Source organism: Daucus carota, chromosome 7 (genome assembly GCF_001625215.2).
Source record: "Daucus carota subsp. sativus chromosome 7, DH1 v3.0, whole genome shotgun sequence".
NCBI classification, from domain to species: domain Eukaryota; kingdom Viridiplantae; phylum Streptophyta; class Magnoliopsida; order Apiales; family Apiaceae; genus Daucus; species Daucus carota.
The window spans coordinates 9,371,136-9,391,397 of record NC_030387.2 but is presented as its reverse complement, the minus strand read 5'-3'; the positions used below and the strand labels follow the sequence as shown (position 1 = coordinate 9,391,397).

General features: G+C 33.1%; 1 protein-coding gene across 1 annotated transcript; it reads left to right on the top strand.

Moving 5' to 3' along the window:
• The first annotated feature begins 2,363 nt into the window (after positions 1–2,363).
• On the top strand, positions 2,364–5,467 carry LOC108194083 (protein neprosin). Its single transcript, XM_017360986.2, has 7 exons — positions 2,364–2,928; positions 3,033–3,119; positions 3,230–3,442; positions 3,802–3,966; positions 4,116–4,169; positions 4,259–4,405; positions 4,901–5,467. Exons 1-7 carry the CDS (start codon positions 2,749–2,751, stop codon positions 5,276–5,278), a joined length of 1,224 nt encoding a protein of 407 aa, XP_017216475.1. The 5' UTR covers positions 2,364–2,748; the 3' UTR covers positions 5,279–5,467.
• The last annotated feature ends 14,795 nt before the right edge of the window (positions 5,468–20,262 follow it).

Below are 20,262 nucleotides of genomic sequence, written 5' to 3'. Positions count from 1 at the left end.
GAGCAATAAAGTAAATTTTTTTGCTGCTGAATTAATGATTCTCTGGACTTTTTGCTGCTGCTGAATCAATGAGCAATAAAGCTACTGCATAAATCCATTGATATTATTGCATGCTGCACTATGTGTTAAATGTGAGGGATGTGACCATACGAAAAAAGCTGATGCACACTGTTTAAAAACTCATAATTGCATGACTTTAAACGAGCTCATAAGTGCAAACAGATGATGCACACTTTTCAAAAAATCATAATTGCAAACAGATGATTTGACCGTACGTTTTAAATTTTTTTCACACTCTTTAGAAAAAATTATAAAATATAAATAATAATATAAAATATAAAATATCACAAATAATGTATCACTATATAATATAAAATATTTTTATATTATATCATTATATAAATAATATTATAAAATATTATAATATAAATAATATGGGTCGCCCTTTGAAATAATATTTTCCGATTTTTGAATTTTTTTTTTTTAAAATAACCCATATGGGTCGCTCTTTGAAAGGGCGATCCATATGGCAATAACTTCAGCATGGGTCGCTCTTTCAAAGTGCGACCCTTACTGGAGTGGTTTTGGGTGTGGGTCGCGCTTTCTCGTTGATTTAGACTGGTTAGTTTTGAAAGCTCGAAAAAAAACTGGTTAGTTTTGAAAAGTGATCGAACAAAGTGGTTAGAAATGAGAGGGAGCCGCTAAGCATGCAGCAGTGCGGCCATTAAGCAGGTGCGCATGCCAGTGCACCCCTCCCAAACACCACTTATGTGTTTCTCTATCGTAACACCATAATTCCACGTGCCAGTAAAAATGGGAGAATACTCGAAATTAAATTATACTCCCTCCGTCCCAGTCATTTGTATACAAATGGCTGGGACACGGAGACCAATAAATTGTGTAAGAAATGAGTAAAGTTAGATGAAAAGTGAGTATAATGGTGGAACCCATTAATATTTAATATAATAAATTTGAGATAGTGGAGGAAAGTAGTGGGTGTAATAGTGTTTATATTATTATAGAATAGAGATAGTGGAGGAAAGTAGTTGGTGTAATGATATTTTATATTATAAAAGTTTACTACTTTTGAAATGTATACAATTGATGGGACGTCCCAAAAAGGAAACTGTATACAATTCACTGGTACGGAGGGAGTATAAAGTGAAGTAATATTTGAGAAATTCTAAATTTCACAAATAAAATTAGTTTACTACTCTACAAAGCATAGCTATAAATAAAGAAAAAGAAAAGAAAAAAGAGGAGGCAGGTGACAGAAAGCACATCTGGGGAAGTGAGAAAGAGAATTATCCAAAGCAATATACTTTGAAAGCCAATAATCAAGTGTAGTTCATTCTTGTCTGTCTTCCCTCTCAGGACCCGAAGGATAGAATTAGACCGGTGAACGAACTGAAATCGGATGAATTTTTATCAAATTCGAGCAAATTTTGGCGAACTGAACATTATTCAATAATTTTATCGAACATATTTTCTTATTTAAACTCGAGTTCGCTAACAATCAGCCTGAACACGAACTGTTCACGAACATATTATACAAAACCGAGAACTCAAACCGAACATGAACATTAACTATATAAATTTTTCATAATATTTAATCTTTATTTAATACAAAAAATTAGGCTACATATTTTAGTTAAATATTTTGAACATATACAATATCTATTTTAAATATTTTATAATTATAAAAATAAAACTAATAGATAAATTATAAATATTATATATAATATATACATATAATATTGTAAATATACTTTTTTATCATCAAACGAACACGAGGTTAACGAATTCGAACCGAAACTCGAGTTTAACGAACGAACTCGAGTCGAACATCTTAAAAGTTCGTGTCGGTTCGTTATGGTTATCGGACGAAAAAAGTTGTTCGAACTCGAGTTCGATAAGATATCGAAATGAGATTACCAAACAAGAACATCGAACGAGCTTAACGAACATTTTGATTCGTTTACAGCTCTAGAGAAAATACATACGACACTTGCTTATGTGCTAGAGATCTCGAATTCAATAATATTTTCGAACATGAGTAGATAATATTTTAAAATTAAATTATAGTATTTTCAAACAAGAATCATGTAATTACTTTTTATCATTTCGATTATGGATTCAATTTTCGCTTATCTGTGATTTGTTAAAATATATATTTATTTATAAGACATATAAATCTAATTACTACTAGGAAAAGATTAAGATATATTGTGGGGATATTAACTAAGATCTTCCTTGATTTATTTAAGGTAGTATGCATAGCCATACTAACTAAACCAATAAAGTTAAAGTCTCAGCCTTTGTTCCGGAGACTGGAAACACAGCTCCTACAAGTCCCACTCCCTCTCTCTCTCTCTACTCAATTTTAAGTCTTTTTCATAATTTAAAACTCTGCATGTTTTGTCCACAAGCACCACTATATATTTAGCAACATTCACATGGGACTAAACTCAAGAAAAACACATTCCTCATTCCTCTGTTTTCTATTACCTCATGCTCTAAAGTTCTCTGTCAGTTCAACATACCAAGGAACAGAAGAACTATAGGTAGAGGTGAAAATATACTACATTGTTACAGTGACGGAACCAGAATTTCGAGATGACGGAATTATAGTGGGATGGAAGGTGTGAGGAATGGAAGTTATATTGATCATAGAAGAAGAGAGCACCAGTGTACACAAGAGTAGAGACAGAGTTTTCTAATAGGGTGGACTCTAGCTGTGTTAATAATATGTCCCAAGTCATATCATTTGTTGTCTTGTTTCTTTTTGTTAGTTGCTCTGTTTCCCCTGTCTTTTCATCTGCAAACAATGATCTTCGTCAAGCAAATCAGACTTTTAGACCCCATGAAGAGTTGCAGAAGCTCAAGATTCTCATGAAGATCAATAAGCCTTCTGTTAAAACAATTCAGGTTTTTTTTTTTTTTTTGGGCTCGAAATAGGAAAGTTGTAATCTTTTTGCTCTATGAATGTTATAGAGTCTCTAATTTTTTTTTTGTGTGTGTTATTATTACAGAGCCCTGATGGTGATTTGATCGAATGCGTTCCGGCTCATCAGCAGCCAGCTTTTGATCACCCTCAGTTGAAAGGGCAGAAGCCAGTGGTACACTGCTAAATTATGATCCATTTAATTTGAATTTTTCATGTACCCATTTTATTTTTATTTTTGTGGTCAAATTATTTATCAACAAATTATGATGATTTTTTTTGTAGGATCCGCCGGAGAGACCAAAAGGCCACAATCCAAAGGGAACATTATCTGATGTTTATCAGTTGTGGCATATGTCAGGTGAAGCATGTCCAGAAGGGACTGTTCCGATCAGAAGAACAACCGAAAGTGATTTATTAAGAGCTGGTTCTTTCGAAAAATTTGGAAGAAAATTTACAAAACCTGTCCAAAGAGACAGTACCAGTGGTGGCCATGAGGTTAGTGCTCTGAATTCTATACCTTAAAAACTCGCATTATGCCCTTAATTCTGAGTTCTCGTTCCGCCACTGCCACTGAATAGTAGTTATCACCGTTCTACTTTGTTTGGTTGTACAAGCAATACTTTTACTTTTTCTTTTTGCTAAATATACAAGCTATGCTTTCATTCTTGACAAAGATTTCCCTGACTAGCAAATCCAAATAGATTTGATTCAAATTCTCTTATTAGCTAAGTATTGACATTAGAGGAAAAGTATCGGAAAAGGCTCATTGATGTCGAAACCATACATATATAAATGTTTTCTTATTCATTACATGAAAATGACATATAATTTGTTTATAATTCATTGGATTACAGCATGCAGTTGGGTATGTTACTGGAGAAGAGTATTATGGAGCGAAAGCAAGCATAAATGTGTGGGCGCCTAAGGTGGCCAGCCAATATGAATTCAGCTTATCACAAATGTGGGTCATTTCTGGCTCATTTGGTGATGATCTCAACACCATTGAAGCTGGTTGGCAGGCATGTACATTAACAATTTAGTCTTAATTAAGATAATTATAGATGATTACACGATTTCAGAACTCGTGCAATGGAAAAAAATTACATCTCGACTGCCTAATCAATTTTATTTATTCCTTAATTCTTATGTATTTGTTTTTAATCCACAGGTCAGCCCAGAACTATATGGAGACAATTACCCCAGATTTTTCACTTACTGGACTGTAAGTTCTGAACCTTTCTGCATTTTAAAATTTTAAGTTATGTCGAAATCTAGAAATCGTGATTAATATTTTTATCACAAAAATTGCAGAGTGACGCGTACCAAGCGACAGGATGTTACAACCTGTTGTGCTCAGGATTCGTTCAAACGAATAACAGGATAGCCATCGGAGCTGCAATATCTCCAACATCAGATTACAATGGTGGCCAATTCGACATTAGTATATTAGTATGGAAGGTAATATTCTAAACTCCTGCAATATTTACAAACAATGATATCGTAAAGTAACACATTACGAATCTGCTTAAACTGCAGAATGTTGTTAAAATGTACATAAATGATTATAGCGTGCAGGTGATGTTGGTAAAGATAACAGAAATGATTAATGCCTTGTAGTCTCCACGTTTGTCGTAATTATTTCTCCAGAATGGAGTATATCTATCTTGCCTTGCACACCTTAAGTGATAATTTCTCCGAAAAACAGACTTAAAGTAGAAGAATACTCTGAGTACTCTTCTAGATCATTTCTCCTTTTGAGTTATTATGTTTCTTAGATGATGGCCCTCATCAAACCTAGCCACATTCTTGCACAAGGCTTAGGGGTCCTACATGAATAATAGTATCATATTTTTCTCGAGACGTTTTTTTATTAAATTCTGGTTCCGCCACTGGTTGTAGTACACGACAATAAAAACGACTCTAGTAATTAAAATGTGAGGGAAATTTATGCAGGATCCGAAGCATGGAAATTGGTGGCTGGAATTCGGATCCGGGGTTTTAGTCGGCTACTGGCCGTCATTTTTATTTACGCATCTCAGAGACCATGCAGGCATGATACAATACGGAGGAGAAGTTGTTAACAGTAGAACATCTGGTTTTCATACACCCACACAAATGGGGAGTGGGTATTTTGCTGGAGAAGGATTCGGCAAAGCTTCGTATTTTCGAAATTTACAGGTCGTCGATTGGGATAATAACTTGGTTCCCTCATCGAATCTGCGGGTTTTAGCTGATAATCCAAATTGTTATGACATTCAAGGAGGGACTAATACTGCTTGGGGAACTTATTTTTACTATGGAGGGCCTGGTAGAAACTCGAAATGTCCTTAAAGGATGTTTCACATTTTTCATATTCTTTTGGTGTTTTTTTAATTTCTTTTTTTCCCTTTTCAGTGAGCTTGTATTTTTATTTTTTTTACAGATAAGTGGTGATAGGCTATTGATATACTACATTTAGGAATTGTGTAAATTTAATGTTAATTTGAATATATTATAACTATGTCAGTCATCGTCAAGATATATTCTTTTGTGATATATAGTAATACATATGATCATAACTTAGTTAAAACTAAAGTATATTTGTGTTTCCGTCTGACGGAGAGTTTTGTTTTGTTTATATGACGAGACCTTTCTCATTTCTATAGCTTATTATTAGGTTACGACATATCCTTTTAACAAGACAATAATCATGAAACCTTCAACATCTAATTTGGCTTATTTGTATGAGTAATTAAATTTGGAGGAAGGAGGAGGATGGATGGACTATTCTTGAAGCAGAGGAAGGAGAACCCAAAAAAAAGAGTTTTGTTCTGTCGGGGCGTTTTTTTACAAATAAAATACTATAAACTTCACGCAATGCAGAATGTGCTGATAACATTGTGGCGGGCAGGGGAAGGGATGGAAATTCATAATCGGAGGTTATAGTTATTCATTTATTTCTTATCATGTGTTAGATATGCAGTAGGTTTTGTACAGAGACTTATGGACATTCAAACAGAATTTGCTAGTTTATCATATGTTGAAAGAAAATAAGGATCCCCATTTGATGAAGTTGAATGAAATAGACATATTCAAGAATATGATTTTCCTAAATTTTTGTGTCGAAAAATATCACGAAGAATATTGACAACAGTGTAGGTATATACGTTAAATCTTATCCCTCAAACTTGGATGGGATGTGGAAAACCTCCGTTCGAATCAGATTTATGTTAAATATTGAGAAACTTATAAAAAAGAGGAAAAGGATTAAGCGAGAATGGAAAGCCTGGAGTTGGACCAACTTCAAATATGAAAGATTGAGCTAATTATTTTTGTTTTGTATGTGATATATTGGGATATTCAGAGAGGGATTGTAGAGTACTGATTGCAAAACCATATAAAGAGCTTGAGAAAGTATCTAGAGTATGGCCACGAGCTCTGGGAGCATGATGGTCACGTAATAGCGCTGAAGGTGGAAAAAATCAGGGGAATAATGAGGCGAGTAATATGACGCCATCCATCATAGACAGTGAGGATAGGATGGATGAGCGATTCATGGACGTAGATGGTGTGATACATGAAATTTCAAGATATATAGATTATATTAGATTGACTACCCAAAATCAAAGCATTTATGTAAAGATAATCATGAAGTGAATTATGAGGAGGAAAATAATTGCATGAATTCAAAATGAAAGGAAACAACGGTCTTGTTAAAAAAGAATGGACCAAATGATATGGAGATGGAAGGGTTTAAAACAACAACTGGGCCACAAAACTTGTTAGAGGCGGGACCTATGGATGAGGCCCAGTTAACATTATGAGCCTTTTAGCATGGAATTTTCATGGGCTAGCCTACCTACGAGCAATTCTTTTCCTTAAGGAAATTGTGAACCAAGTAAGGCTCTGAGACATTAGTTAATAATAATAAATTAGAAGAAGTTCGTAAGCAACTTAATTTTGCTTGGTGCTGGGCGATTGATGCTAAAGGTCATATTGGGGGGTGGGGTTGGCATTATTGTGGAAGAATGAAGGGGGAATCAAGGTCAAGGACACCATATTATCGATTTTAAAATTGAGCACGAGCAAGTGGGTAGATGAAGATATATTGGTTCTATGGGTGTCCTGAGAAGGAGCGAAGAAGGGAATCACAGGAGATATTACAGGGTCGAGCAGGAAGATCAAGACTCCCATGATGCGTTTCTATAGTAGTTTTTAGGCATAACAATTGGTATCAGAGCAAAATTGTTTATACAAACATTTAAGATCCAAAAAGCTATACAATCATGACTGAGAAAACACAGACTACAACAAACAGTAGATATGAATCAATAAGGGTTCCTATACTCAAGGCATCTAAGTATCCTCTATGAAAAGGTAAGATGACTATATTTTTAGAAGCCACGGATCCAGAGTGCTTGGACAGGATTTATGATGGCCCACATATGCCAACAAAGCTCTTTCGTTGCAGTAGGTGATTAGCAGCAGAAGATGGTGCCCAAAGAGAAGAAGGACTATACTCTAAAAGACATCTCCTTTATCGGGAAGGATTCCAAGGTAAGGCATTTGTTTCATAGTGTTTTGACCATGTTATATTTAACAGGGTCTTAGGCTACAAAACTGCTAAGTAAATATGGGATGCTTTGGAAGTACGATGTAAAGGAACATAACTATCAAGAAAAACAGGCGATACTCACTCAGGAGCATGAGCATATGTACCCATATCCAGTGAAAAAACATTTGAGATGCATCTATGATGAATCAAAATCTGAAAACTCTGAGAACATAACTGCAAGGGGAGCATCAGCACATCAAGATGCACAAGGAGACAATATGGATCATGGGGGAGGATCTAGTTTTAATAGTCAACTTCCACATGCTAGGAAGTGGAGAAAATCTCAAACACCTGATTTAATTACTGGAGATCCTGATACAGGTGTACAAACTATAACTGCCACTACAAATGAATGTCCTTTTCACTCATTCTTATCTCAAACGAAACCCAAGAAAGTGGAAGAAGCTCTTAAGATGCTGACTGATTTACGATAATGCAAGAGGGGCTTAATGAATTTGAAAGAAATAAAGTCTAGACCTTAGTACCAAGACCAAAGAATAGATCCATTGTTGGTATTAAGTGGGTGTTCAGAAATAAAATTGACAGTGAGGGCATTATTACACAAAAAAAGTCATGATTGGTGGCTAAGGATTATTCTCAACAAGAGGGCATTGACTATTATGAAACTTTAGCTCCTGCTGCTAGCCTAAAGGCCATCAAAATATTTTTGGCCTATGTTGCTCACCAGAAGTTTAATGTCTTTCAAATGGATGTAAAAAGTGCATTTCTCAAAGGAGAATTGGAGAAAGAAGTATATGTTGAACAACCTCCAGGGTTTGTAGACCCCAAATTTTCAAATCATGTCTACAAACTTGACAAAGCACTCTATGGACTAAACCAAGCTCCAAGAGCATGGTATGAGACTTTAGCTCAATTTCTTGTGGAAAGTGGATTCACCAGAGGTAAAATTGATAAAACTCTTTTCTATATCAACCATGGTAAAGACTTACTGTTAGTTCAAATATTGTTGATGAAATCATTTTTGGATCTACTAATGCTAAACTCCGTGAGAGGTTTGCCAACTCATGTAATCTAAATATCAAATGAGAATGATGGAGGAAATGAGTTACTTTCTGGGACTACAAGTTAAAGAAATTGAATATGGAATTTTCATGCATCAGTCTAAATATGCCAGAAATACTTGAAAGATTTGGCATGCAAGATAGCAGTGCAGCATCAACTCCCATGGCTACGATTACTAAGCTAGACAAAGACACTAGAGCATCAGTGAATATTATTAGCTATAGAGTATGATTAGCTCACTTTTGTATTTAATTGCTAGTGGGCTAGATATCATGTATGCTACCTGTCTTTGTGCAAGATTTCAAGCTGATCCTAGTGAACCACATCTGATAGCTGTTAAAAGGATATTCAAGTATCTCAAGGGTAGCATTAACTTGGGATTATGGTATCCAAAAGAATCAGACTTTAAGCTAATTCATTACTTAGATATAGATTTTGTAGGTTGCACAATAGACAGGAAAGGCACTAGTGGAAGCTACCAATTTCTAGGAGGTAGACTTGTTTCAAGGTTTGGCAAGAAACGAAAATCAATTTCCACATCCACTGCGAAAGCAGAATATATTGTCGTAGAGAGCTGTTGTGGTCAGATTTTCTAGATGAAAAAATAGTTGCTGGATTATGGGTTAAATTTCTCTCAAATACTCATTTACTATGATAATTAACATGCTATTGTTATGACTGGATATCCAGTTCAACATTCAATGACCAATCACATCAGCGTAAGGTATCATTTCATCAGGGATCATGCGGTGGAAGGTACTCTGAAATACACTTTGTGCCAATAGATTAGCAGCTAGCGGATATCTCCACCAAACCTTCGAGTGAAGCAACTTTTACAAGGATTGTGAATAAACTAGGAATGGTTTCTGGTCCTTTCTCAAATTCTGATTAGTAGCTGTGATCATGCGCCAACACATCAGCACTTGTCATCTTTGATAAGTATTTAAATTGATGTCAAATAAACATTGTTTCTATCTTCTGATGATAAAACTTTGATTTGTAAATTCTAATATTAAACACTGTTTTCATTAATAATAAACTCTGAGTTACAGATCGAGTGAAGAAAAAAATTGCATGCTTCCTAGTTAGTAATCATGAACTTATTTTAAGTCAAATTGCTTCATTAGTTACTTGTGTGGAAATCCTTTTCACAAACATGATTTTAATCTACAACTTAGACTGACTTATTTATTAAATCTTAGCATTAAGTCAGAAATAGAAATTTGACTATTCTCTTTATAAGCATGGAGTCAGTGATTCTTAAGTTTGGGTCATCACAGTTTTTTATGCCTTTCTGTTGAAACTGAAAAATAGATTAGAATAAAAATAAAGTACTCTTTTGATATCTGGGATGACAAGTGTCATCTGAGAGGGAGGATCCAAGTGTTATCCTGATATTAAGAATTATGCATCAGAAAAACAAATTCTTCTTGGTGAAATTTCATAATCTCTAATTACTGGAGAATTACTTGAATTATTGGCTTAAAATGATAATCTTATGATGGTTGTGACTCATTTACCATGAGAAGCTTCCTATCTAAGATTTTTTTTAATATGAAAATTTAGAGAGGCATATAATTTCATGATCCCTTACCGACTCTGAAGCTTAAGAAGTGTTTATGCATCTTTCTGATTCTCTCACTCAGTATTAAGAGTTTATAGAATTTTGTCATTCTTTAATTGTTGCTAAAATAGTTTATGTGCATACACACACTTCATTCCACTATTGTGATGACAAGGCATAAGACTTTTATTTGTGTATGATAAACGCCTAGATTATTTGTTTACTGTTCTTGAGGACAATTCTTACAATGACTGCTATTTAATGACTGAACTCTGATATCCTTTGTCTTGAATTGCTCTGTTAAACTAGTTAAATCTTCATGATTTTAGTTGTTTTTATTCAAGTCTGATTTTATCACACTCTGGTACTGGTCATACTCTAACTGACTTCAGATATTCATTATTTAAATATTTATTTGATAAATCGTTAGATTTTGTTTTCACTATAACAGTTAGTAAAATATACTCACCCAATTATATAATTGGGTGTGGACACGGAGACCAAGAAAAAATGTAAAAAATGAGTAAAGCTAGATGAAAAGTAGGTAAAGTGGTGAGACCCTTTTATATTTAATAATAGATTTGAGATAGTGGAGGAAAATAGTGGGTGTAATAGTGTTTATATTATTATAGAATGGAGATTGTGGAAGAAAATAGTGGGTGTAATAGTGTTTTATATTATAAAAAGTTACTGTTTTTGAAATGTATAGGAATGACGGGATATTCCAAAAATAAAACTGTACAAAAATGAATAGGACGGATGGAGTAGCCGTTATTGGGTTGCGTCAATCTTTATTTACATTGAAACTGTTCAATGTTTTTCTTTTGATGCACGTGAATAATCATTATCCTTCCTCATTTTTTAAACCACTAACTACATTTGACTGTTCACCGGTCGCCAGGTGTCCCACTAACGGGCAGAATTTACCAACAGTGTTTGAGAGAGTATAAATAGGATTTAAATTTTTACCGTTAGATACTTTATAATCTCTAACTCTATTTTTCTATTTTTCTTACTCTTTTTCTCTACCTTTTGATCACGCTTTTTATCAAACACTTTGTATTCAAAATCTTGCTCTTGTGTTTTACCTAATTTCTCTACAAACACTTACCATGGAAACCAAATCCTACTGTGCTGACAATGCTGAATTCTTATCTAATAACTATGCTGCAATCCTAAATAAGGATGGGGTTCCCGAAGAGTTTCACTTCGTTTTGGACCTTTCAACTGAACAGCGAAGTCGTGTTTGCTCTCACAAACCCTGAAGTTATTTCCTCCAAATAAATTCTGACTTTCTGGAGGACTGGGAAATTTGATGATGGTGGTGAAACAAGCACTCTATCAATTATCTTCACTCATGATGATGAAACATATATGGTTACCCCATCAGTGGTTCATCAAACGCTTCAACTGCCTAAGCATCATACCTATGATGCTGCAGTTAGTGAGACCCTTTTAAAAAATATGATGGCTTCAGTTGGTTTTGAGGGTTCGTTTGAAAAGACGGGGCAACAGAAACGCCATTTACTACGCCGTGAATGGAGTTTCTTCTTTGACTACATCACAAGGGCATTTTGCAACAAGTGCACACATTTCGATGCAATTGCAATTCTTTCACAACAGATTAGGTATGCCTTAATCCATAATCTCCATTTTGATTTTGGCACTTCTATTTTAAAGTTTATAGGTGATAGGATGACTGAATATCTGAATGTTGTTTATTTTGCTCGATTTTGTCAACTAATTTTCACTCAATGTTGTAAAAGATGTTCCCATCTTTAAAAATGAATCTATTTCTTATTTCCAAGTGCACAAAAGGGCCTTAAATATCTTATTTTTAGGGGAAAAACAATTTTTAAGAGACCTTAGTTACCTAGATGTTGTTAGACAAACTCTGATTCAAGCCCTTCCAAAAGTTTATGGCCCCTCTGATGCCTCTCAAAAGGCACCAGTTTTAAAATCTAAGAGATAGCCCAAGGCTGATGGTTCCTCCAAGACGTCAGGCTCAACGGTCTCTTCACCATCCACAACCACCAAAACTCTGAAGCCACCTACCAAGGAGATACAAGGTGAGGACACTACTTCAAAACCTATTTCCCCTCCACAGAAGAAAAGAGGATTTTGCCAGAGTATCAGACTCTGATGGGGATGATCAAGTTCCTCTATCCTCTAAGTTCATCAACTTAAAGTTTGATAATCCTCCATCTTCCTCTACTCAATATGATAAGGCTTCTAAGCCTCCCAGAAAGAAAGTTCCAGCATAGAACATCACTGACCTTACTGTGGAATCAATCAATTAATCAACAGCTCAAGCCACAACAATGGAAGTTCATGCATTGGCTTTGCTTGACCCAAATACCAAACCAAGGGTCAAGACTAAGGCTAGAAAGTTATTAAGCCTATTGTAGCTATAACAAAGTCTCAGGTTGAGGCTAAGAAACCTCAAGAAACTCTAAATACTGAGGATTTAATATTGGTTCAACCATTGTTTGAAAAACCACCATTATCCTCTGATATTGCAGCTCCTGCTCAGGAGAAAGATTAATCTCAATCTACTTCTCCAACAGCTGATGAAATTGATAGGATTGCAGATATTCCATCAGCTAAAATTACAGATCAAACTTTGATCATTGAAGATTATATCTCTGTTACTCCTCAGACAGAAGGCTAGCTTATTTGGGCTTAATCAGATGGAAATTCGGATTTTATGGATAGCCTGCGAAGCAAATCTTGTTTGGGCCATAACTTGAGTTTCAGAAATCAGAATTGGATTATTCAACAGCCCACGCAAATATATTGAAATTTTCTACAAGTTTAAAGTGGTCCAGATATCAAAATCCAACTGGATCAGCCCAGAATCAGGCCTGAACAGCAGCCTACGAATTTCAGCATCGAAATCCAACTAGTTTTAGGATATTACTTTATTTTCTTGTAAATTAAGAAAACTCTTATATATATATATATATATTAGGGTTTTGATAGAGATTAGAGACAACTAACTTTGTATCATATAGAATAATATAGAGATAGCCTTTTTAGAGAGGAAAGGGAGATAAACACTTGTGAGAGAGATTGGAAGAAGGAGTGAAGGGATTCATCCGGACTTCAAGCACTTTCGTCAAGTTGTATTCTTCGTACTTCAATTCTTATACTCATGGTTTGTGGTATAAATATATATTTGTTTCATCTTATCATGAGTAGCTAATCTTTTGATCCAAGAGTGAGGTAGTATTCTTTGGCGCTTGTTATGTTTGTTTAGTTGGATTGTGGTTTCTCTTGATTTGTTAATCTGTCATTGAGCGCTTTATACAATTAAAAGAATAGCTAACTTTTAATTGAATCTCTAGGAGTTATAACGAATCGGGAGAGGAGTTATAATTCTAGTACATGATATGATGGACACAATTTGAGTATTAGATCGGGAGATTGATATGAGAATTGTGAAACTTAAAATCCTTGGTTCTTAATAGTTTACAATTGTACTTTGATTGACCATGGGAGTGGCTTTTAGGGGATAATTATAGGCATTGTAATCTACCTTGGGAGAGGATTTTATAAATATTAGGAGGCTTGTTTTTAGCAAACAAGAGACACAAATTAGACATTCATGATAACCATTGAAAAACTCTAATTCTTCGGTTGTTTTCTCTCATATTTATTATATTAATTATTTTACTAAAAACCACCAAATTTTTCTCCACACTTCTTAATTACAAGAGATAAAAGACTTGAAATTGGTATTGATATCAGTCCTTCCGTGCGACCAATACTCTTGAAAATACTCGACAGCACTAGTTACAAGATTGATAAGGGAGGAAAATAAAAGGGAAGCTTAATCTCTGACAAACAAAATTGGTTCCTACAACTGAAGAACAAACTCTGACATCAAAAGCTGACAAAATCATTGAAGCTAGAGATGAATCTAAAAGGTATATGCAAACTCGTTCAAAGGGAAGAAGGTTGTTGTTTATTAAAAAAATCCTGAAATTCAAGCCTTGGAAGATTAACTTGCAAGAAGGCTATTTCTGAAGGATAATCATGGTATGGATCTTGAATAGTTAAAGGAGGAAGAATAAAGACTTGCTGCAAAGAAGACCAAGTCCAAACCTGACAAATCAAAAAATATTCCTAGACCCAAGGAGAAGGGTATTGTAATAAAAGAATCAATCAATTTAGAGATTAGTAGACCAAGAACAAGATTACAATTAGTCTCTGAAGCTGATCTGAAAAACAAAAGTAAATGAAAAGTGGACGAGCCTCCAACTCTAAAGGTCAAAAAAGTGCCTAAAGTTTCCAAGGTATTTCTTTTCAAATTCTCTTTAATCATGATGATATTTCATTACAGAAGAGTGATATGAAGATGAAGATTTAAAAGATGATGAGTTTGGACTTAGGAGTTGGGTTATGATTATATGAGATTAAAGTATTGTCTTTGATATTATGTTTTTGATAGGGGTTAAAATAATTGAGTAATTATTTTATGACTCTTAGATGTAAAGGCCTGATCAACAAAGACCCAAATACCAGTTAAGTTCGTGGGGATCCAACTCTGGCCCAATAAGAGTCCAAACCAAACATATATGGACCGCAAGAGGGACTCAGCTAGAATGGAGGCCCATACAAAGGTCCAACTACGAATTTAAGTTCTGCCATACGACTAACTCTCATGGATAAACGTGCAAGAAGTCAAGATAGATATTGACAATATAAGATAAGAGTTATATCTTATCTCTTGCTCCGAAGCATACTTCGATAAGAAGTCTAATACATGGAATCGTACTTCCATTCAGCTTCTAACTCCGAGATATTTATATAAAGGGCTCTACCTCTCCAAACTAGAACGACGTTTTAGACTTGATTCTTCTCCGAGCGGAAGATACGTAGGCATCTCACATCGAGAGCAGTCTAAAGCACGAAGCTCACACCCTTGTTTTTAATTCTATAACAATTTTTGTTTGAGTGTTGGCATAAATTTATATAATTTTGAATATTATTATGTTGTTGATTAACTTAAATTATTTTATTATAAAAAAATTTAAAAATATTTTTTATTATTAACAATATTTATTTTTACATATAATTTTTTTCTTATTAATATTTTCTGAATAAAACAAATTAACATTTGACATGATATTCATGCCATCTCCTTCTACCTACCACTCCGATCGCAAAAACTCGTATTTCGGAATTTGAAGTATGACTACGAGTATTGAATCCCAGAACACAATGTCTGTGTTTATATATTTGGAGCAAGTACAACAATGTCCTAGTAAGTGCCTTATATATATAACAAAAATAATGTTCTAGTAATTTAGGACATCATTTTAATATAATAACTCCAACAATATGTCTTATTATTGTGCCTTATTATTTAAATAATAGTATATTTGAATTATTGTTGGATGGAAGTGAAAAAGAAAGAGAAGAGAGGTGTGTTGGAATGTGAGTAAGCTAATATTTTATTCATAAAAATAGTTTAGGGCATGCATGATTGTGCCTCAAAAATAAGGTATTTGTTAGATGTCCTAGTGTTTTGAGACACCATTAGGACATTGTTGGAGCAGCATTTTACTTCAAACGGTTTTTCTATGGTGTGCCCATGGGCACATGCTAAGCGCGGAAAATTTTGTGCTTAAATCATTTTGATTGGCTCCTCTCTCTTGATAATGGTGGACCCCCCTTGCAAATACACCAACCACACCAATCAAAATCTCCCGAATACAAAAATTTTCGTGCTTAGCATGTGCCCATGGGCACACACCAGACAAACCGTACTTCAAATGCCTTAAATTTTGATTTAAGACATGATTTTAGGGTACTCTTGGACTTGCTCTTAATTACTTATACGTGATTTCCCATACTAACCAATCAAATAATAAGTTAATCTTCAGAAATTAATCATATAATTTTAGATTGTATTCGAAAATATTTATTTCATTCCAAATTTTGAATTTTAAATGACATAATTTTTTGTATCATTACAAATTCTCAATTTCATACTAGTATTTGAAATATTCTGGATTTCAAGTGATATACAAAGTTCAACTCTTTATTTTTTTCAAATAAGTCATTTCATCACATTCACGATTTCAAATTCAAGTTGGCAAACAAGTAATAAAAATATTTGAAAAATATCTTAAAATAATATAAAAATATGTAACTTTGTATTTGTTAAACCAACTATATTAATTGTAAAAAGAAATGGATATAATATCTCTTAACATTATTTAAATCATTTAAATCGACAATTTTTAAACCCCGCCCATGTATCATTAGAAAGCAGTGTTACAGAAATCAGAAATCTGATTTAATCGGTCACCAACATTGCAGGGAATTAATCGGTTAAATCGAAGATTTCTGGAACATAGAAAGTGATTATAGATACAGGCGTACAGCAGTAATAGGAATTGGCACACATGGAATGTTCAACGCCAGCTTTGAGTAACGATAAAACAAGATTCTCCTTCTAGAATGTCAGCAGAACTGGGCATTTGGTTTCACTGTGCAAAATGGTCGGCCTGGTTTCGTAGGATCATTGTCACTCCTTCCATCTGTCTTCACATCTCCATTATTCTATTCCTGAATCCCATATTCGTGTTCTCTGATTTTGACCACATATTTTTTTTCATTCAAACTTCCTCGAGTTCTTCTGTCCGCCAGTTTTACTACTATCCAGATTTAAAACCCGGATTTTAGGTTATTTACTTATTTTTCATTTCAAATTAAAAAAAATATCTGTTTTTACAATATATTAGAGATCGACTTAAAAGTTAGAAATAAGTCTGAATTTGACTCAACACCGGAAGTTAGCTTAAGGTACTTATTTCAGTTAATTGATTTTTTTAAACCATTTTTGATAAAAAAAATATTCATAAAACATATCCATAAATCACTTTTATTTTTATTTTTATTTTTTATTTTTATATTTTTAATAACTCATAAATTATTAATAAATTAAAAATTATCCAAACATATATTTTAAACTCCTAGTTTATAACATGAATCAGCTTACGTTAAATTATAAGTAATAAACTGAGTCAAACGGGCCGAAGATATATGCTGATATGACTTCTTTACGGAGTCATTTTTTATTGTCAATAAAGACAAGAAATGTTAAACAAATACACAGACACACTCTATTTAATTAAAGAGGCAGAGCATCTTAATCGATTTCAACACTGACTTCTTTACGCTTTTTTTTTCTTTTGTTAACAAAGACAAAAAATGTTAAACCAATACATAGGCACACTATCCATAATTGATCTCAACAAAATTAGACGTCCTCCCATCGAGATTTTGTCTGCTTTCAAGTTCTACATTTTGTTTTTGACTTTGTTGATGAGTGGACTCCAATGGTTCACTCGTTTGGGCGAAGAATCAACTTCCACTCCTAGATAATTCAGCTTACCACAACCACCTCACAACTCGTGTTTTTTAACACATCTTTATCATCCCCAAAGCTAAATAAGGAGGTTTTGCTGAAATTAATCTTTAAGCCTAAGATTAACCGGAAGCATTTCAAAACATGTTTCGGGCCTCGAATTGAATGTGTGTCATTTTTGACAAATAAGGTCATCTGCGAATCGAACACTTTTAATTTCTTTCCTGCTCTTATAAAGAGTGCTTGAAAAAACTCTTTTCTCATTATCTCTGTCCAATAATTTAGAGAGCACCTCTCCGACTATAATAAAAAGTAGGGGAGAGAGCGGATCGCCTTGACGTAGGCCTTTTTTTGGAGAAAACTCGTCTGAAGGTGTTCCATTTATTAATACTGAAATCCTGTGAGTGATATATATATATATATATATATATATATATATATATATATAAATATATATATATATATATATATATATATATATATATATATATATATATATATATATATATATGTTTAATTAGGGAGAAAAATATCATGATTGCAATGATTCATGTTTATTATGATACTTAACTTTAAATTTTTATTTGATTATTTCATAATTATTATTTGTTTTAGTGTAATTTGTTAGTTGTTTAGTTGGATCGAATGTAGAATAATTAATGATTGATATATTTGTCTTTACGGGGCCGACTCTGACTTACCGTACTATGTAATTGGATTGAATCCCTTCCCTCAAGAAAGTTTGTCTTGAAGAAAATCATGTATCTCGATGTTAAATAATGTCTGTATTTTAGTGAATTTTCATCTCCAATTAGACAATATCTAAATTAATTTAATATTATCATGTAAGATGCATATTTGATCTAAACGCATCATTTTTAACACTTCGATCAGTATCACATTGTTGGGATTTACTTGATTTTGATGATAACATAACACTTAGTGCATTTTCTAATTTAATTAAGTCTTTGTAACTATTAACGGATAACATGAATCACTCAGTATCCGTTGATAGGAAACTTGTCAACGGATAAGCACTCTGAAGCATGTCTGGATTAGCTCATCTATTAATGGATAAAGTTGATTTTGTTAGTGTATAAATTCAATTATTCATCGACGGATATACAAAATATGTTGGTAAATTGTAAATATTCTACATGTAATATTGTATAAGTGAAAGATGGTCAACGGATTAAGAAATTAGCAGAATTCAACGGATGACACAGATGAGTTTCAACGAATGATATTGTTATTCGATCAACAGATAAAAGAACTCTCAACAGATGAAGGATCTTTCAACAAATAGAGTCAATATCCATCAAAAGTAACTATACAGTATTAAGATTAGTTGATTACGCATTCATGAACATGGAAGTCTATTTTGAAAACTAAATAAGATGCAAAAATATTCTAGTTTTATGCAAACAAGTTAGATTAAGACAAACAACTCGGTCGAAAATGAAGGCAATCTAAAAGATTTGCGTAGGACAACAAATGAAGAAGTAAAGCATTCTGAACCTAGAAAACAGTGTTAGTTTATACTTTAGTTTGCTTTGTAAACATGGAGTATATAACTAAGTAGTAGCAGCATTTTGTAAGTGTGAGAAAATACTAACATTTTGTAAGTGTGAGAAAATACTAGCATTGATTCTTTTGTAACCTTTATCATGGCTATCCCTGATTTTTTTAGCTATAGAATTCAACATTTTACCTAGAATAAATAAATAAATATAATCGGTATTTTCATGTGTTAACTTTTTCATCAAACTTTGATTAAAAAAAAAAATTCTCATCAAACTTTATATAAAGAATAATGAATTTTCGTGTCAGTGATATCTATTTTTTACTATCTATTATCGTGTGTGTTTTATTATAATTAGAAAAGTATATCAACATATTTTGAAGTTCAGTTAAATTTCAAATAAAACTCTAATTAATTTTAGTTAAAAGTATAGGTATGTAAAATTTCTTAACTAAATTTGCATTTGAAGCGTCAAAGTCCGTTTGGATGAATTTAAAATTGTGACTTATAATTAACGTGAATTAGAATCTGTTCATCCTGACTTAAAGTCAGGGGTTAAATCTGTTTCTGATTTTAAACCGGAAAAGTTCTATTTATGTAATAAGTCAAAAATTAACTTAAAGTCAGAAACAAGTCAGAAATTGACTTAAAAACAGAAGTTGGTTTGAGGTACTTTCTTCGACGGCTTAAATTTTTCAAACTTTTTTTTTCTAGGTAAAAGTTATCAATTGTCATAAGTTACCCATAAATCACTTTTATTTTATTAGTAATATTTAATAACTCAAGTTATTAATGAGTCAAAATTATCCGAACAAGCATTTTAAACTCTCGGCTTTTAACGGCAAGTCACGTTAAGTCACAAGTCATATTTTTAAACCCAGTCAAACGGACTTTTAATGTGATAAACTGAGAGTTTAAAATGTTTGTCAGGATAATTTTGACTTATTAATAACTTTTGGTTATTAAAAATATGATAATAAAAATAAAATTAATTTATGGGTAAATTATAACTTATAATTGCTATTAATTTTCTTAAAAAAAAGGTTAAATTACTAGAAATTTAACTCAAACTAATTTTTAAATTTATTTTTGATTTTAAATTAGTCTCTAATCTGTTATATAAATAGATACTCTTAACTTAAAATATAAATAACTTTGGACTCGGACTCAAAATCGGAACTACCAAAGTCGGGACCAACTCCAGTTATGTAAAAAGTAGGTAATCCGTCTC

What these genes read in the sequence shown, in the direction of transcription:
- LOC108194083 (XM_017360986.2), top strand. Translation starts at nt 2,749, where the DNA reads ATGTCCCAAGTCATATCATTTGTTGTCTTGTTTCTTTTTGTTAGTTGC. An exon ending in CTTCTGTTAAAACAATTCAG is followed by an intron (nt 2,929 to 3,032) that starts GTTTTTTTTTTT and finishes TTATTATTACAG; the next exon opens with AGCCCTGATGGTGATTTGAT. An exon ending in GTACCAGTGGTGGCCATGAG is followed by an intron (nt 3,443 to 3,801) that starts GTTAGTGCTCTG and finishes ATTGGATTACAG; the next exon opens with CATGCAGTTGGGTATGTTAC.